This window comes from Anarhichas minor, unplaced genomic scaffold (assembly GCF_050575085.1).
Source record: "Anarhichas minor isolate MPS153535 unplaced genomic scaffold, ASM5057508v1 ptg000027l, whole genome shotgun sequence".
Taxonomy (NCBI): Eukaryota; Metazoa; Chordata; class Actinopteri; order Perciformes; family Anarhichadidae; genus Anarhichas; species Anarhichas minor.
In genome coordinates, this window is record NW_027466473.1 from 11,185,356 (window position 1) to 11,205,654 (window position 20,299).

The window sequence follows — 20,299 nt, forward strand, 5'->3', positions numbered from 1 at the left end:
GGGGGTTCTCAACTGCTGGTCCGACAAAACAACGACAATTGGATGACACGAACATGGGCTCTAGGAAATTGTGGTGACCATTTTCACTTTGTTCTGAACGATTCAGCGATCAATCGAGAAATCTTTTTTTGTTTTGTTGATTCAATGTGGAAATGGACGGACAATGCGCTTCACAATTTGTACCCAGACCAGCCACAACTGTGGCCCGGCTTGTTGCTTGCATCACATGCCCCTCGTCACATACAACAGCTGTCACACACATTAAGGATAGATTACAGTATTGGGTATCTGTACAAAACCTACGTAAAAACTCACGTAATGAAAACATTTTAAAGCTGCATTTGTAACTATAAAGTGAAAAAAGGTTAAAATGACAAAATGGATCAGATAGCCCGTCAGTCAACTCTAGACGGGGTTTTACTCTTAAGCACCACAAAACAGAGAGGGGGCAACCTCCAACAGATTCTGATGACACACAGGGAAGTTAAGAATGATTAAAAACAGCAAGCTGTGGTTGATTAACTCCAACATTAATCTTCCATGTCGCCTGCCTGTTAATGAAACATGGGAGTTGAGGGAGGGAGGGTGGAAGAGTTGAAAAAGTAAAGGACATATGAATATATAGGTGCATTATGATTGTTAAGTTTTCGAAAGGCGTACGATGTTCCACATTAACCTCACATTCATTTATAGGAAGGCTGACGTTTTTCCCCCGTATTTCGTTTCCATCTAATCACATCCCCGAGACAACAGGGAGAGAGAGGAAGCCAAAAGCAAAGACGGGAAGGGGAAAATGGCAGATGAAAGAAAGGGGATGACGGAGAGAGAGAGAGAAAGTGAGTAGTGAGGTAAGGCAAAGTCAAGAGAGAAGAAAGGAGGGCAGGAAAGGGAAGCAGGTTGTGCTTTCGATGCTCGCGATTAGGTTTCTTCCTGGTCAAAGTATTTCAAAGGCCCGCTGTGACATTAAATACCCCGAACTGTCAAAAACAAACCATCACCCAGTGCTGGCTGAATGGCGTGCGAGTGCATCTGGGTTGCAACGGGATGACGGAGGTAAGGGTTCCAGCAGGCTTTGCACTGACTCTACTTTATTGCATGCTATAAGCTACAGGGCTACGCTACATACAATATGACACTTTTGCGCCGACTCTGCTTTGTCGTCTTCCTTTGTTAAGACACATGTGCAGAAGACAGAGGCCAGGGACTAATTAGGGCTTCTGCACTCATGGGCACACACGCACGCTCGCTCACACACGCTCACACAAGCTCTCTTTCTTCTTGTTTCAGAGCGTCTGTCTAGGGTGTGAGGAGGGCACAATGAGGCTGTATGAGCAGCAGAGTTAGGTGCTTGCCAGCACAGCTCAGGCCGCTCATTAGTCTAAAAAAACATTTCTCTCATTTAACACCAAAGTTGTAAAAAAGACCAGAGGTAATGGCGGAAACCTCTACAGATCGATGGCTCTGAGAATGTATTTATAGACATGCTTGCAAGAGAACTTGCATGCACACGTGAATAGCACGATTTGTGATACTTGCCTAAAGAGACCTGCCGTATTGATTAGATTGCCTTTCAAACAATCGGAGGTTAAAAAGGAGGCAGAATCCTCAAACAGGTTTGCTTCCACTGCAGGCCCGAAGAGGTAGTTTAATAATGAGCCTTCATATAACAGCACGGTATACGGCTGCAGTGTATCTAAGCTGCACAAACAGTGAGGAGGAGGAGGCTGTAACCAGCAGTTACCCTGGTAGCTTACCGAGACAATATCCTGTCCTGGCTTACTCGCCTTCAGGCGCTGCAGGTCTTGATCTGGTCCCAGGCCAAATTTACCAGTCTGAATGAGGCCAGTACACCTGACACAGCAGAGATCCTCTGACCTTGAATTTCACAGGTGAGGAATTAGGGAGCGAGGAAAGAGAGAAGAGCCACGTGGATTTTCTCCAGGTGCTCCGCTTTCCTCCGACAATCCAAAGAGGCTCGGTTAATTGGAGACTCTAAAATTGCCTGACGTTGTGAATATGAGCATGTCTCTTTGATTGAGTGGTGACCTGTCCATAGTGTACCCTGACTCCTGCCCAATGTCAGCTTGGATTGGATTCAGTTCCCCCCCCCCCCCCCCCCCCTGCGATCCTCAAGGATAAGCAGGAATAGCTGATGGATTGAAGGACGGACGGATGATGGATCGAAAAGCAAGAGAGAATAAAAAGCAAAGCAAGGACGGCTTGCCTGGCATTTAAAAACACAGTCATTTCTGGCCTGAGGCTAGTTACTAGCTGACCAGTGTGTTAGCAGTTAGCAGCAGTGTGCCTGGTCTGGAGCCCATCCCAAATACTAAAGCTGCTCTAATACAGCAGAGGCCCTGCCTGCTGCAGCCACAGCACTGGAACATTTTCTCTCTCTCTCTCTCTCTGTGTGTGCCACGGTGCTGTACAACACTTTGGATGAAATATGGCATATGGCCTTGCTCTCAAATTGCATCTACACATTTCCTCATACAGACACAAATTAATGTGGAGGCTGAAAGGCAACCAGAAGAAAATGCCACACTCTGTAAAAGTGGACACAGGGAGAGGGATTTTTCTGCTTTAGCAGATAGCTGTTGTAACATACCTCAGCCGCTCCAAATTGCCATTTTAATGTGTGATCTGCGTGGTCTCTGTAGAACAACGTAGTTATAACTACATCTGATCCCACAGTGTACAAAGACACCGACACTATGATGAACTCACTTTGATCGTACACAGGCTGAAAAACAAATGGGACTTGTAAAGTAAAAGCGACTCATCCTTCATCTTGTGTCGGTGCTCAAATGGAGACAGTTGGAGAGGACTTACTGTGAAACAGTGTGACAACAGTTCCTCATGGGGTCTGTTTAGGAGCTACAATATTTCATTACCAAACCCGGGGGTGCCTTGTGTAAGGCAACATGTGTCATCAGTCCTCTAAACAGTTCATGATCTTGACAAGCCCTGACAAGAACCATTTTGGGTACACGTTTGGCTATTCCAATCAGCAAATGCAATGAAATGGGAGTGAATGGGAATGAAATGGCCTTATTTTATTCAGATCCTAAAGACTAAACTACACCGAGGTGGCTTCTGGCGAATAACTTGACACTTGCCTGTGAAATAATTTAACAGCAGTTTCTATCGTGACAACTTCAATGATGCAACATTATCCATTTGCTTACACCAAAATTACACATTTTCCAATTATATTACAGGGGGTGGAACGATACCATCAGTCTATGGTTTAGAAAGAAACACATTAAATATGGACCCAATTTGATATGCTTAAAATATTATTTTACGAGCCCGTCCCAGAGAGAAACAATGCTCGTTGTTGCAGCAAATATCTCTGCTGTGAGTCAGAGAACTCGTCCATCGCCTCTCAAAATATCTTTACATCACCTCAATCATTTCAATTACAAGTCCAACAGTTTAAAGGTTAAGTGTCAATTTACATCTTCATTCAATAAAAGCAATCTTCATAGCTTTTTTTGTAATCTAGACCGATTATCAATTCTTCCACAATTCTGATTGCTTTGATGCTAATTGCATAGCCTTTTTATGTAGCATCTACCCGACGAACATTGTGACTTGAGTACATTTTACCACAACATGACTCCATAATATTGACGTGGATTAGGATGTTTTAGAACAGCGATCGGGCTGTTAGCTAATGGTACATTGCACCTAAGAAGTAAGCCTTGCTGCCTCTTCAGCAAAAATACATGTCAAGACATGTCCACACAACATCCTTACCTTTGACCTGTGCTGCACTGTGAGTCATTAATTGCAAGTAGGGATAATGAAACGCATGGAAAGGTCACAGCAAGCACCACTTTCTAAATTGGAAAATTAGTTAATTTGATTGTAAGATTTTAGAGTTAATACCTGAATAAAATGTCTGAATGAAAATGGAGATTATGGCGTAAACTTAACGGCTTAAAGAAGCCTTTCATCGGGTCACTTGGCCAAGCTGGCGCTGATGCAACCTTCCTCTCTTCACCCCCGCCTCCTCAATCAATCATGAGCTGGATCAATAAAATTAATTTACCTCCATGCTCCCTTTACCTGTTTCCATCAATCTCATCATCTCGTTTTCTCCATGCGATTGTACGATTATTCAAGCCGTCTTCATTGTGAGTGGACCCGGCTATCAGGATTACACTATGAATAGGCTGGCATTTTGAAAACGAGTTGCTAGGCTATGACAGCCACGATCTGGGTGATTAATAATTGGCAATCCTGAAAAATCATTGGCCATTATGCCCGGGCCATAAATCCACAGTATTGTGTTTTTTTTTTGGTTTTTTTGCTTTAGGCCGGAGTAAAATAAATCCCACGATGATGTCTTCTTGTTCACTGGTGGATCTAGATTATTCTTTACATCTCAGTCATTCTTGGTCCTCCATTGCTGCGATTGTTCTCTTTGCAGCCGGCCTGCTTTCCCCATTTTTTTTTTACCTCCCTCTCCCCATCTTTTTCTCTATATCCACGATGCCTCCCCCACTCCTCACTCTAACCCCCCAGCTCGTATACGTGGCGCACACCACTGCAGTGACAGAGCCACATTAGTCATCATCAGAGACATACAGCTGTGGAAGTGCAGAGCCCAACGACTGATTTCTAAGCTAACACAGTAACAAATGCATCGTGTAAATTCATACCCACCCCCCATGTCTAAAAATAGAAACAAAAAACTGTACTAAAATCAACAGCCAACATAAATTTCACATTGACGTTTAAATCATTCATGTAGCACACACAACAAAGCATGAACACACAAAGTGCACACACACATGCTTAGGTTAAACGTAAGAGTATGCCAGAATTATTGCTGAATCATACAATGAGACTATCGCAGGAAAACTGACCTGAAAGGGGAAGATGTTATCACTGCGGCTGACTCCATCATCCATCCAGGACTTGGGGTTGAAGCCTGCGGGACTGTTTCGAGGGTACTTCTGGGATGCCACATGGTTGTTGGGAAAGGTCTTCTTCAGAGGAGAGATGGAGTTGATGGGAGTCATCCCGCCGTTCAGCCCTCGGCGATAGTCTCTGCCCTGAGACCCTCCCCAGCCGCCGCTACCACTCCCATAGCCTCCTCCAGGACTCCAGGAGGTAGAGGAGCCGGGGGAGGGAGAGGGGCTCTGGTAACTGGCCGGACCCCAAGGGGACGGGGGCTTGTTCAGGCTGTTGGACAAATGCGGCAACTGGCTGAACGCCGGATTCCTGTGCGGAAAGGGCGGTGGAGGGTGTGGAGAGGCCGGGGAGCGCCGATGCTGCTGGTGTTGGTTGTGGGGGTGTTGGAAGTGAGGGTGTGGCGGGGGAGCCGGGTGGTGCTGGGACAAGGCCGCCGCTGGTCCAATCTGGGGAGAGAAGTTCCCGCCAAACCCGGGGCTGACGTGGTGTGAGAAGTTCTGGAACAGCAGGGGCCCGTTGTTGGCAGAAGCCGGGTTGAAGAAGCTGACGTCCTCATTGATGATGGTTGACGGCGCCGGCGGGATAGCAGCTGACCAGTTGTTGAAGCCAGTGAGCGATGACGAGGTTGTACTGGACTGGACCGGGCCAGTTCCCCCGAGACCAGACGTCTCCTGGTAATCAAAGCCCGTCAAGACAGGAGACTCGAGACGCAACTGCTTCTCCTTTCCGTTACTTCCTTCAGACGTGCCGTTGTCTGTCTTGGCTTCATCTGACCGGGCTTTTTCCAGTTCTGAAATGATCCCACCACCACCCCCGCCCTCCTGGTGACTCCCAGGGGACAACTGCTGCTGCTTTTCTTGCGTTTCTTGCATTTCCTGTTGCTGCTGTGCTTTGGGCTTCTCTGGGCCCCCCAGGATTTCATCTTGCACGCTGCTGTGGGTGGCTGAGCCAGGAAAGAGCCACGGAGAGCCTCCCGTGGTGCCATTCCCTGCGGCTGTGGTGCTGTTTATGAAAGCAGCAGGGCTCTGCGACACATTTTGGTGGTGGTGTGGGGGCTGCAGATGCGGGTGGATTCGAACCGGGAATGCAGACTTGTTGCCAGTGTTGTTTTGAACTAGGACTCCAAACCCGTAATCCCCCATTTGTTTTCTCCCCCCACACACAAAAGCTATCCCGTGATCGTTTGTCCTATTGAGAGAAGAGCACACAGGATGGCATGCACTGAGTTAGCAGTCGGCCTCTCTCATTCCACTACACATCAAGGGATTTACAAACAACTGGGTGACGGTCATAGACAATCTATTGTGACATTAAAGACATTTTTTCTTTCTATTAGGTCTGTTTTACTCCCTCAGAGAATTTCTAGACATATGATAATCATACACCACTGTCATGAATGAGCTAATTCTTGTACTGAACAATCTGTTACCCTTATTATTACGCTGAGCAGTTTTTAAAAAAGCCAACCGGTTAACGTTACATCTTTAGCTAATTATAACCCCGTGACGTTGCCAGCTTGTAAGTCTTCAGCTGAGCTGCTGGCAGCCTACAATATATCTAGCTGCAACGCCGCTGTGTCGAGCCGACACAATCTCCATTTGCAGACGTTTTTCTCAGCACAAACCAACTGACGAACAATCAAGTACCCGCAGTGTAACCTTAGAGAGATCACCGCTGTGCACAATATAAATGAATGTTGATAATATTAACAATAAACCGTCTTAACGGTCAGAGGAAAAAAAACACTCGACCTTGTTTGACAGCTGTCACCAGTCCGTGGAGTCCAACCTCAAAATGTACCAGATAAAAGTCACACAATAAATAATGTCACACGTTATCGCGCGTTATTACATTTTTACACGTCAAGTAGCAGCCGAGCGGTTTAAATAAACTAGACATGTTAAGCTAGCCAGCTAATTTCCATCCGTTGCTAACGTTAGCTAGCTAGCTAGCAGGCTAGGTAGGCTAGGTGCTATAGCTAGCCGGACAGGCTGAATACGGGAGAACAAAATGTCTTTTCACCTTCTGATCACCACCTTCGACCTCGGCGATGTCTTTGTCGAGATCCTTTCCTCGGTTCGAAAGCAAAGTGGTGTCCTTGAAAAATAAAAGAGTGCGACGGGCAAATATTTTCAGATGTGATAGCTGACTCGTACAGTGCAGTCGGTCAGCTCTTTTTTTTTTTTTTTTTTTCTCCTGACGTGTCCTGCCTGCTCAATGACACAGCTCTCTATCTGCTGCCTTTAATCTGTGTAATCAACGAGCTTTGTTCACGTGGCAATGACTGAAATATAATCGGCCGCGGTTCTTTCACAAGCCTTATTCGATCGGTTTCATTGTTTGCTTGATTTTCGGGATATTTTCTCGTTAACTGTCTTTTTCCTACAGAGCCAGCCCGATTCCTTGTGTGCTTCCTTTGGCTGTCTCTCTGTCTCTCTGTCTCTCTCTCTCTCTCTCTCTCTTGAAACCGACCGTGGCCGAATGACAGCGACTGTCAGCGAGAAATCAGCCGAGACACACTTCCGCTTCTAGCGCCACCCTTTCCCCCGTGACCACGCCTTCCGAGGACCACACCTCGGTATCTGATTGGCCGGACGACCGGCAGCCTCGCCTAGTTTCTACAACATTAAAAGGCCATGCACCAATAATACAGCCATGCCATCCATAAGTACTGCCCACTGAGGTCAGATATGATTTTTTTTTTTTAAAGAGAGAGGAAAAAAAATCCTCCCAGCACGGCCCTTTCAAGATGTAGCTAGTAGGTATCAGGTCGTGAGAAAACCGAGATACCCAACCCCCCCTCTGAAAGCATGGCATTGCCAAAGAGTATCCTTGGGCCAAGCTTTTTGATCTCATGCTCCTTCATTGTACATGTGGAAATGAAACAGGAATGCATGATACATTTCAGTAGCTGTGATGTTCAGTTTTTTTGTGGAAAGTGTCAAGTTGCAATATAATTATATTGTTTTTAGCATTGAGGTCATAGGTAGTGGTGGTTATGTGCTGGACTAAATTATATTCAGAGGTGTTTCTGATATTCTGCCTCTTTCATGTCAGGAAATGTGGACAAAGGATTCAAAACACCCGTCAATATAATGTAGTCAACACAAAGCTACAACACCACCTTTAACCATCACCTCAATACAAACATATTTTAATTTACACATTTTGAACAATGTCTACACAAACTGGACATATGACCTTGTAAAGATAGATGTTGTGGCACGACTATTTTACTGGATTGCATTGGCTTGAAGGACTTCTTCTTGTATTTAAAAATGAAACCCATTTCAACTCTTCCCCGCACGCACAGTATTCTATCTGATATAACAGCGTTAATCTTAATCTCCTCCAGTTTGTGCTGTTTCTGTACAGTCTATCACACGATGCTAGCCCACTACCCATGCGTCTGCTTTTCTCTACTCGGCCAGATGTCCGGCCATCCAGCCCTTTTTTCCCTCATCACCCGCCCACACCATTCCCCATGTCTCTTTTTCTCCCTCTCTGTCGTCCTCGGTGTCCTTCTCTCCTGTACGGTCATTATCACCTCGAGGTCATCAAACGGCTTTGACTCTGTCAGTCTCGCTGACCCTCAACTGGCAGTGTTACACGCAGCAGCAAATGGCTATCTAATAAATCTGTCATTTCAAGTCCAGCTGGGAGAGAGCGATAAATTAGGGAATCCGTAGTGTTGTGTGCATTATTAAGTGTGTACAGAAAGGATGGACAGGCGCTGCGAGGTGGGCGATGGCAGGTATTGGCAGGGTTAGGCAGTGACCAGCTTAAAGTAATCCGATTAAAGAAATCGATTACAGATGTCTGATAGTAACACTTCACTTATTGTAAGTCGCTTTGGATAAAAGCGTCTGCTAAATGACTGTAATGCAATGTAATAGTAACACTATTCACATTAAGCTTGCAAACTGTGCAAATACCCTCACATGCAATATCATTTGGAAGTCTCATGAGTGAATTTGAGTCAATTATTTTGTTATAATTTGATGGTAAACATGATTAAATGCAAGCTCTCCATGTACCTACAAGAGAAGACAAATGTCAAACTCTCCCTACTTTTACTGTTGACCGAGACCATCATCTTACCCACGGCAACACATTTAAACGTTTGAAAAGGTGTCCACAACCAAACGTTTTTTTATTGGGGTTGGATTACATTTTAGAATTGAGGAGCAGCTCAAATGACTTCCAGAAAAATCTCTCAAGCTCACGTTGTGTCATTTTATTTTTCAGTTCCTTTTAATTGTGGTGTGAGGCACATGCCATTGATGTCCTGCTTCAGAAAATAGTGATTTTAGAGTACAACATATTCTGTCCTTTTTTGTCCTCTATTAACATAATTAGCCCATCAAGTAATCTCTGTCTGTCTGTCTGTCTGTGTGTTCTTCACATATCTCGAGAACCGTTCATCTGATCTACTTCATACTTGGTGGGTGTATTGCTGGGGCCCCAAGGGAGTGCCTTGTTGAATTTGGCGCATTTTTGACATGCAACACTTTCAATACAAGCTGATAACAGGAACAGCACCACTCTGCCATTTTAAGTCAAATTGTATGTTTTTCTTATATTAATTTATAACACTAATGACGTTACCGCCAGCAAAATAACTCGAGCCCGGCTGACTCTGAGTCCCTTGGTTGTGTTTGAAATCGCATACTAATATAGTTAATTAGTGTTAAGTATGATTTTACCAGCAGACTGTTTACACCACGAGTTCACTAAAGTATGCAAAGCGACGATGCCGGTCTCAGGGTACCTGTAGCTCATCTCCCTTATCCGATAACGATTCCAGACACACGCTATTTGGATAAACTGACCGTATATTGGAAATCTAAACTTTACTAGTTACTAGAAAACTATTAATACTGCGATTTTTACTTCACGTGAAGAGTGAAAGAGGCAATGTACTTAAATGTACTTAACGTCTGTTTAAGGTGAAGCGTTCAATTTATAATGCTGGATAATCACATGAATAAATAATTCATCATATAGTAATTATTATATACTTTGTGAGTAAAATCTAAATCTGGAATGTAACCAGTCTATCTGTCAGGCAATTGTAGTACTACAATGTTTTCTTATGTAGTAGAAGTACACAGTAAGTAGTATAAGTTTGAATAGTAGCATAATTCAAGATGTTTCATATCTAAACATCCCAATAAATCTATAGCTGTCAGGGGCCCTTTTATATACCAGAGTGTATTTCACCAGTGTTTCTGAACTTGAATAGACACAACTTGGGTTTATGGCCGAAGTCATGGCAGGTGTATTGTTCAGGACTCAAGGAAGCACAGTGTTTAGTGTAGAGTTGTTTGTTTGAGCGGTTCTCTACTAAGCTGAAAGCAGCAGTATCCCTGCATGGCTTAATCCTTAATAAGTCCAACACTACATGTGCAGGTCAGAAACTGCAGCCATACACTTGCCTCATGCATTTCTATTATATATTGTCGTTTCTATCTGTGACCTCCGCTCCCTTTCCTCACTTTCTAATCTCCATTTTGTTCCACAAACGAAAGTGTTCAAGTGAAATCTTAATCATACGCTGGAGGGCAAGAATCAGCAGGAGGAAGGAGTAATGTTTGATGGTCCTAAATGTGCTCTAGCTTAACATTTCTCTTGCGTGGGGCAGAGTATTCCTCTCACAGCGGGGTGGATGTTTAAGCGGAGTGCTCGGTTAAAGGGTTAAAGGGTTTCTAGGACAGAATAACCGGTCTTACAGGCCTCACTCGGGAGGCAACACCCTCTCCTCCTTCTTTCCCTTTCTCTGTATGTCTTTCACTCTCTGTCACATCATTATCAGATTCCCCATGTCCAAAGCACCACAAAAAAAGCATACTTATTTGTCAAACGATTTATGGAATCTATATGGCTACAATTTCAGCCCAAAATGTTACTGTGTACAAAGCAACTGAGATGTGCAATCCATCCACTGTATGAAATAGCTAATAGCCAGTTTTTCCGTCATAGGCTTTTCAGTGTCCTCTGCCATACCCAAGACTGGATAGGCGCTATGAATAAAACATTGACTCCATTAGAAAATTAATCGCCTTTTACCATAGGTATAATTATGGTGCAATTCCTCCCTGAGTGCATGTGAATGTGTGTGCATGTGTGTGTGTGTGTGTGTGAGCACAAGTGTTCTTTTGTATGTGTGCACAGAGGTGCCTGAGTGCAAATGTGCACATGCTAATTTCACAACTCAACAATGTTGATTATTTATATCTTAGAATCCTATTTTGAAACGCTTTCCTCCCACTCTGATGGTGGAGAAAAATCCTTTCACTTCAGCATGTATTCCAAGTTTGGGAAACAGGGACTTTTTGTACTGCTTTGTAGGGAAAATATCGCAATTCAATTAAAAAAACTTGTCAGAGGTGGTGTCAGGACCCAGTGATGTGTCCAGAAGGATCCCTGCTGTGGAAGAAACAGGTGAGCTGTACCACAGCGTGTGAACAATCTAACATGACCAGATATATTAGTTCAATATACCACTATTTATACATACTGCTCATGACCTATTATGCTTTTTTATCATCAACAGTAGAATAGAGACTGCATGTGTTGGCATGGGAAAAAATCAATGTTGTTTCAGAAAGAATAGTACATTACAGCGGAGTCAGGCTTTCATAGTAAAGCTATAATTACAAAATCTTCCAGAAAATTAGTCCCCATCTGGTCCTGTTGGGAAATTCAAGGTTTTGTATTTGTGTAAATGATGTAGATGTTTAACAGATAGATGTTTTTTGGATGATGTAACGAAGCCTCACGATGTGCTGTTGTGTTGTGTTTGTGTCCTATCAAATATTCAGGGTGTGTACATGTTGCTGACTTAACGGCGTGGAGGTGCTCCTGGGTGGCTTTGGGACACAACAAGGACCCTTGGGTAAAGGGCGGAGTTGAAGTGCGGGGCGGGGGGGGCAAATATAAGAGAGTAGGTTAGGAGGATAAAAGAGCTGTGGGATATAATTATCAGGGATGAATGTAGAATCAAACAATATGTGTGTATAAAGAAGGATTTTAGTTGCATCGCATTGATTTTGAACCCAAAGACGACTTGATAGATGTGGCAGTGTGTCAGTTTTCCAATATTTCTACCATATTGATTTGTTTTAACCAATCATTCATTATCATTGATAAAATAATTAGAAATATAAATAAAAAACATCAATGTTTTTTTTATATTAGAGAGCAACTCCTCTCCTCAATGTTTTTTTTCTGACAGTCTGAGACCTTTCACATCCTTCTTCCATTCAGTGTATTTTGCCCTGTTGTTCTCTCCCTGGGGACTCTACACTAATTAAGCTAAAGAGGTCTCTGCTGGGTAGAAGCCAGGACGACTGTTTGAAAAAGACACATGGACTGAGTGAGTGAGTGAGTGAGTGAGTGTGTGTGTGAGTGTGTGTGTGTGTGTGTGTGTGTGTGTGTGTGTGTGTGTGTGTGTGTGTGTGTGTGTGTGTGTGTGTGTGTCGCAATAGCCAGGCTGATTTCATGACTCCACTGGGCACAGACGGGATAATAAATTACAACAGAGCAGCAGCTGGGGGTCTGTGATGTGAGCGTCAATGTGTGTGTGTGTGTGGGTGTGTGTGTGTGTGTGTGTGTGTGTGTAGGTGTGTCTTCGGGCACACTAGATTGAGCAAATAAGTAGTTAAGTGAGTTAACACACATTTCGAAATTCAACATCTTTCATATAGCTAAAACTGGAAAATCTGCAGTTTCATTCCTAACTTGTATCTGATCATGGTGTCACTTCCCAAATATCACGAGCAAGTCTTCTTTTTTTTTTTTAAAGTGCTTAACAATTAATGAGCTGCAAAAATCATTACATGTATTTGGAGAGGTACCATCTTCAGGGAAAAATTGGCATAATTACTATACCTGGCATAGAAAATGAGTACTGGTGGATTACCCGTTGTTGCCCTGGTGGTAGTTGTGATAATCAGATGAGGACTGTGCATATAATGCCAAACAAGTTTCACAAAGAACTGGGACTGAACACAGTGTCTTGGTTTAGCAAAAGTGCTGTTGATCCTTCTGGATAAATTGGGTCAACGATGTACTGAAAAGGTACACTTGTGTTTGTCCATCTTTCACTACACCTCTGTATCTTGAGTGATTCTTGTACATGTGGCGGTCTGCAATGTGTGAATTTGTTGTTGCCATGGAAATTTGGGCTACTTGTTTATTTATTCGCTGTTGGTGACACATACAAGGGATTCAGATGCTGCTTATTTTCATCTATTTGCATCTTTATTTTTCTTTCAATGAAGAAAGAAGGAAAATAATTTAGGAACACGTATCAATCTGTCAAAGGGTTGTGTCCGTCTGTGTGTGTGTGTGTGTGTGTGTGTGTGTGTGTGTGTGTGTGTGTGTGTGTGTGTGTGTGTGTGTGTGTGTGAGTGTAATTAAAAAATGTGCACAGATGTGTGTGAAATCAATCGAAGGACTGTGCCGCTAAAGCGGGAGTGGTTTCATTTACCTTCTGGGCACTTCTCCATGGCTGATGAATCTGGCTGGGTGACAGGCTGACAGGAGCCAGGATAACAGACGCTGGATGAATGTAGTGGCCAGCTTCAAGTAAGAATATACCATTTTGATCCTTTTCAATGTTTGTTTTTGTTAGTTACATGATGTTCAGTTCACAGATCAAGTCTTTATATGAGTCGTTTTCTCAGGAAGTGTTGTCATTTGGATTCTAAAATAAACCAGATTATATGATATTACGCATAATCGTGTTTCCTCAATGTGCCTCTTCCATTTCTGTTTGTGACTTCCTTTTTTACCCAGAATGATTTTTAGCCATGCTCCTGGCATGGCTCTATGGATGACAATACTGTCAGTGTGTTGGTCTGCTGGTCGGTAGGTCCACCACTTTGGTCCAGACTGACATATCTCAACAGCTACAGAATAGATTTCCATGAAATCTGGTACGCACATTCATGTCTCCCTCCAGAGTGTAATATGAAGTTCAATAATGTTGTTGATCACCTGACATATGGCCGTTACCAGGTCAAAATCTCAAATGCATCTAGCACTTTGGTTTATAACCAAATACCTGCGAAAGTAATGACATTCCCATCAACCACAGCTGTACTTTGTGTTTAGTGCTAATTAGCCAATGTTAGCATACTAAACTAACATAGTAAACATTACACCTACTACACATCAACACCTTAGCATCGTCATTGTGAGCGTGTTAGCATCCTGAAGTTAGCATGGATAGATAGTGAATATTTACTTGTCTATCAGAGAAATGGAAATTAAGCCTAAATTAGATATTTTTAACGTTGCATATTGGTAGAAGTTCACAAATAAGAGTGTAGCTCGTTTTCAATTAACTCACTCAATTCTTTGTGTGTTCATATATCAGATTATATTCAAGTCTAACTGCCCGTGATGGTTGATTTGCAGTTATTTTGACACAATTTCTTGAAACTTCTGTAGTTTTTTTCTTTCTTTTTTCGCCAAGCAGGAGACATTGCCCTCAGATATTCCCCAAACTCTCTGACTGGAAATAACAACTAGGCAGCTGACATTCCCACTTAGCAGCTAGCCAACTTGTTTGTCATAGCAATGGTTGCAGCTACTTCTCTCACTCAAAACACATCCTGTATGGAGGTTAGAGGATGGAATTGGTATCTCCAAGTCTGTTTGTTGTCCACTGACCCGCTGGTTGTACACCGACTCTGGCTGTGCCTCTTGTAAGGTCTGTCTGCAATGGGTTCATTGTGGGTGTGTTTGTCTTTCTCTTGTTTTCTCTTTCCTGTGTGTCTGTACACACACACACACACACACACACACACACACACACACACACACACACACAGTGCTGACAGAGGCTAAAAGAAAGACCAATGGACAGAGGAATGCTGAGTCAAGCAGACCTGAACCACTCGCTGCCCCAATAAAGGTACAGAGCATGTGGCCTCATCAATAATGAAAAGTCCTCCTTAAAGCCCTGAAAGTCACTTTGTGCGTTTGTGTGTGTGTGTGTGTGTATGTGTCGGTCAGTAAAAGAAAAATAATGCGTGTGTTTACGAAGACATCCGGCTAGTCTCTGTGGTCTGGAGAGGGACATGGTTAGGTTTATGGTATTTCCAGATCACTTTAACTGTGAGGTGGAGCTCCATGTGTCTCTTATCAGTCGGCGCAGCTGTACCTCCAAGGATACTGTGATGTACTGTGATGTGTGTGCCAGCCAGCAGATGTAGTGAAAGCCAGTCAGAAGGATGTGCACACTGTGACTATCAGCCGGAGGTTTCCAGACATGAACACACGTAGCTCCCTCCAGCAACTCTGTAATCCCTCAAATCTCAGGGTTTTAACTGTGAACTCAGAATTAAGGAATTTTTTGGTAAAAGTTCCTCAAGGCTGAACCTCATTGCACTTTGAATTGCTTTGATCTTAAGTCATCACTTACATTAATTGGGTATGTGTTGTGTGCATCCAAGTATCTAGGCCAATTTAGCATATTTAATGGGAACATTATTATTGTAATATATTCTGCATTTTAATTTGTCCAAACACTATTTAAAAGCATACAAATAATAGGTATTTTAAAATCTTGACATTCTTCATCAAATTAACCAGTCGATGTCAACAGTTTTTGTTTTGCAGGTTCAGTAATAATAGCTTTTATTGTGTTTTGTTATTGTGTGGTGTTGGTCCTTCAATTGAAAGGGTGTTTTAAATATTTGACATTTTTGGTATCCTCACAGTTGAGAGAATTTTGTTTTGTTGAGAGATGTTTTTTCAAGTGGAATTGTGTCCTTCATGTTCATACTCTTAGGTTATGAAGTGCAGTAAATAAGGTGCGGGTTAGATTTGGAGGGTTTTTTAAGAAGCATCTCTTCTCTACTTTTCTCCTCTGGATCATCACATCGTCTTTTCAGCCTCAAACAAATCAAATGTGGCTGCATGGCCATGACAAAAGAGGGAGATGCACACAATCAAGCCAATTAACAAATTATTTATTAACTTAAAGGCAACATAAGAGGAAAGCTTAAACTAGCAGTGGCGTGTTGAGTCAGTATGTTCAGCAGTGTAGGTGAGTGCATGAGTGAAAAAGTGTGAATGCAATGTTGTATGGTGTAGAGACACAAACCATGATGTCAACTAAAAACCAAATGGGTGCCTCAGGGAGGAGAGAGAACCAGCCACTGAGCTCAAAGAGGGTTTTTAAAAGAGAGCACTGGCACACAGGGCCAGGGCCAAGTGTTGCTGATGAGCTCTGGTGTTTCTACTCAACTGATGACCCTCTGCCCTGCCCACCTCCAATACCTGCAAGGAAAGCAGCCACACAAACAAAGTAACAGGCAGACAGGGCAGAGAGGGTCGTCACACTGAGATGACTTACAGTTCTGGGATGAAAGCTTTGAGCATAAACAAGAAAATGTCTTTCTTCAAGGCTACAGTTAAGTGTGAATCTCAGGGCTGCAACGTTTCCATTTAAAAACTGTAAAAACGAACAGAGTATTCTCAATGTACTGGTGTCAACTACATTATTTCCCCCTCACTCTTAACTACTTTTATTTTGCCCTGTCTATTTGTTCTATTACATAAAGCAAACTGCCCACATGCCCCCTATCGCATGAGAGAATCCTATATGTCAATTTAAGTTTCTGCTATCCATGCAGTTATGCAACGCACTACCGATAATATCAATGCTGATAAATTCACAAATGCCTTATGTGATTATTGCAAGCCAGCTGAGAAATATTCATGCGATGGGTTTTATCAGGTTCATTTGGCATGGTCTTCTATATTAGGAATCAGTGGGAGTTGGGAGCCTTCGAAGAAATAAGTGATTCCTCCCTGTCTTAGATTTATATTCTTATATTCAGATAGGTCATGATTACACCTACAGATGTTTCTCTCATCACTGTGGTCCCTTTAGACCTAAAAGCTTTGCCAGCCGAAAGCTAACTACGGTTAATAACTACCTCAGTGATAGTGTACCGAGGCCTCGTTCTCTTTCACCTCAACGTTCTCTCAAACTTTGTTTGGAAACTCAAACAGTTCAAACCACACTTCAACCATTGATACATCGTTTTAGCCTGAGCTTGCACCAAAAGGGAAGTACTTGCTTATGCTTTACTGGTTGCACACGTAAGGGCAAAGTTACATAACATGACATGCTCCATGATTTCTTAATCTGCTATAAAAAAAACGCTGATCTCATACAATATGTCAAGACTTTGAGGTTTCAAACAGATCTGAGGAAGGACTAGTGCAAAGAGAAGGTCAGATACACAGAAAGTCACAGTAGTTTACAGGGTCTCATTAATCCTGTTTGATGTCTGGGCGGGTGATGATTGCTGTACGAGCTGCGTTAGCATTATTATCAAGCAGAAAGAGTTTGTGACCTTTCCAGTGAGTGACAGTGCAAGGAGGGGCCCTTTAGTAGAGAGATTGACCCCCCCCGCCCCAAACCCTCAGGGCCCCCCAGAATCTGGATTATTGACCTCAGTTTGCAGAGTCACAATCTGGCCCATTGGTAGTTAGAGCCATTGATTGGAGTATAAACTATAGATGATCAATCTGTTGAAATCACACTGGCTTGGAGCTCAGCCAGTCACCAGCCTCTGGGGTCATGGGAGACACACAGCAACGTGACTGGATGGGGGGGGGGGGGGGGGGCTGATCCTGGGTCATGGAAGTTCCGCGTGCATGCAAACAAAAAAGCATTTTGTGTGCATTCATGCATATCAGTTCAGCATACTTTCACAGAGATGTGTGCACTGTGTAAGCATACATTAATCATGAACATTCCATATACACTGTCTAGACACACACAAAGGTAATGGGGCCCACCATGCAATCCCTCAAAAGATTCATAACAAACGGTTATATACAATACAGCGTATTCTTTGATCATCTGCAATGCTGTCCCCAGAACAACCTTTTAAAGCAGATAAACGGATGGCGGATATCACAGTAATCTTTCTTCTCTTTCACTATCTACAATTTTTGACATCCTAGTGGGATGGCTCTGGAATGTCTGTTGGACGGTAAACTACCATGGCTCAGGCCAAAATACCTTATCAACTACTGGATGGATTGGCATGAACTGAGAGTTTGGTGTATCTCACTTAGTACAGTCCTACAAGGATAAAAAAAAAGGCTCTTGCATAAGGGCACTGTGTCCCTACAGGAATAATTGTAATGGTTTAGGTGGTCTCCTCACTTTCCATATCATTTTCCCAAAAGTAATGACATTCCCAACAGCATTTGGTGCTAATTAGCAAACGTTGCTAACACACTCACGATTGGCTCTGTAAAGTTTACAGAGGTGAGTTGTATATTAAATATGTACATAATAATGACATTCAACGGTGCAAAAGGAGGGTGTAATAGGGGCATTTGGGTATTCACTCTGCTGCTGCTATTTATATAGCACTTTACCAAAGGGCTTTACATTACATGCAATATTATATGTATTTGTCATTAGTCAAGCAAACATTCCATATACAGGTCTACCATACTAAATCTTAATTATATCATACATTCAATGACGAGCGGTCAGTCCTCTGTAATGCTGCTTGCACCATGACGCGCTAACATTTTGATCTTTTTCCTTTTACCGTTGTGTCTGTGTTTGTGCTGTCTACTGTAACCCAGTCTCTCTGCCTCTCTCTTCCTCTTAGCCAGCAGTAGTGGACAGATGTTAGGATCAAACCCCATCAAACATTTACAACCTCACAGACGCAAGCCTCATCACACTCACTCCCTGACATCGGAGAGGTTCACCCATACCACCCCCCACATGTACATACACATGCACATGCCTGCCCCAGCCATTAGCTTGGTATTATTTTCAAATATTAAGAGTTTGATGGAGCTTTGACACAACTCTGAGTGGTACAGTAGACCTTCCTCTAACTGTCTAACTTAATTTTTCAGCAAAAAGGATCCTTTGTGCTCGGCTATACTTTAGCTCAACGCCGTACATTCATTAAATTATTGAAATGTTGGTCAAGGACTTTCATTAGGACATATTGAATCCATCAGACCTGTTTTACTGCAGCCTTGAGTCCCCAAGGTCCTGTATCTCAAACAAAAGGAGAAGGACGATAGAGAGGAAGGGAGGACAAGGATGATGAGTCAAGGGAGAGCGAGAAAGAGAGTAAAAGGAGGAGGAGGAGGAGGATGACTGTGTTGAGGAGGATGGGTAGAGAGAAACACAGATGATTAGCAGGCGGGGGAGATGGAGGAGGAGTGGTGGAGGTGGAGGAGGAGGCACAGGAACTAAAATGGATAGCTGCATTGCTGTCATGCTACAATGTCCTTCAGGCTTTCACTGAAACAACAAGCACCCACTGAATGATGACGATAGCATGCAGCAAACTCTCACACAGAAATACTCAAGCCGACATGACTTGCAGAACCACGGATGTATGTTCAGCATCGTAAACATAATGTCCTATACGCTGAGCTGCACTGAACAATGTTATTTAGCCCGTACATGAATTGCAGAAACGCATGTTCAAACACGCAAACATAATGCATCCTTACATGGAGACGGACGCATGAGTTAAATATTTGTAATAACGATCAGTCTGTTTCTGTCCCAACAACCCCACAGAGATTTGGTTGCCAAGTCAACCACGGCCACCTCGTTGACAACCAGTCATCAGCAGTAGTCCGCTTGTCTTTACCTCCATTCTACATCCATCTGAATCACTCATGCTGCTTTTCTTATCATGATTTTGGATTCTGTCTCTCATGCTTTGGGGATCATTACAAGTTAGTGAGACAAATATTTCCCTCATGTGTCGGTGGCGTCCAAAACAAAGCTAAGAGAAGTGTTATTATTGGACTTGGATTTTTATTTATTTTTTTTTTTTTCATCAGACACAAGTCCAAATGAATGCTCATGTTGCTCCATGACTTGTGGATGTGTAAAGAGACAACTGTTTGCCAACAAGTCTTCCGTTTTAAACGGGCATATTTGTTCAAACGTTTCTATGTAAAAATGTTGACAGGACACTTTGTACATAAGACAAGGTCAGTTATTAATCTTTCTATTATAGAATGAGCTCAATGTCCTGTTAATCCAAAGTTTGTGGGATAGGCTGGCGAGTTCAGGGAACGTGTGCACGTGTAGGAACGAGGAAGCAAACCAGGAAGAGAGAAAACCTTTTTGGCACATGCGCTGGATGAGCAACTTTCACTGTAATGAATGGGCGGCATCTTGGAAAACCACTTTTTGCAATCTATCTATGTGTCTAACAGATCATTGGAATACAATACAAGTGAGAGCCACAGTCATTATGGTGGATCACAAGGAGGCTGTGGTATTGTGGGAATGTCTGCTGACTGAATATTTCACAGGATTTTGATAAGATGTACCATGGCG

The 20,299-nt window shown here is 43.0% G+C and overlaps 1 protein-coding gene across 2 annotated transcripts in view; it reads right to left on the reverse strand.

Annotated features, from left to right (window-relative positions):
- The window catches only part of cpeb4b (cytoplasmic polyadenylation element binding protein 4b), a 28,862-nt gene extending 21,444 nt beyond the window's left edge, over positions 1-7,418 (reverse strand). For both annotated transcript variants that reach the window (XM_076102021.1, XM_076102022.1), the window contains exons 1-2: positions 6,949-7,418; positions 4,878-6,114 (exon numbers count right to left, since the gene is read on the reverse strand). In XM_076102021.1, the coding sequence (XP_075958136.1) occupies positions 4,878-6,068 (1,191 nt within the window). In that variant the 5' untranslated portion in view covers positions 6,069-6,114; positions 6,949-7,418. The remainder of the gene's footprint in view (positions 1-4,877; positions 6,115-6,948) is intronic.
- Positions 7,419-20,299: the final 12,881 nt, after the last annotated feature.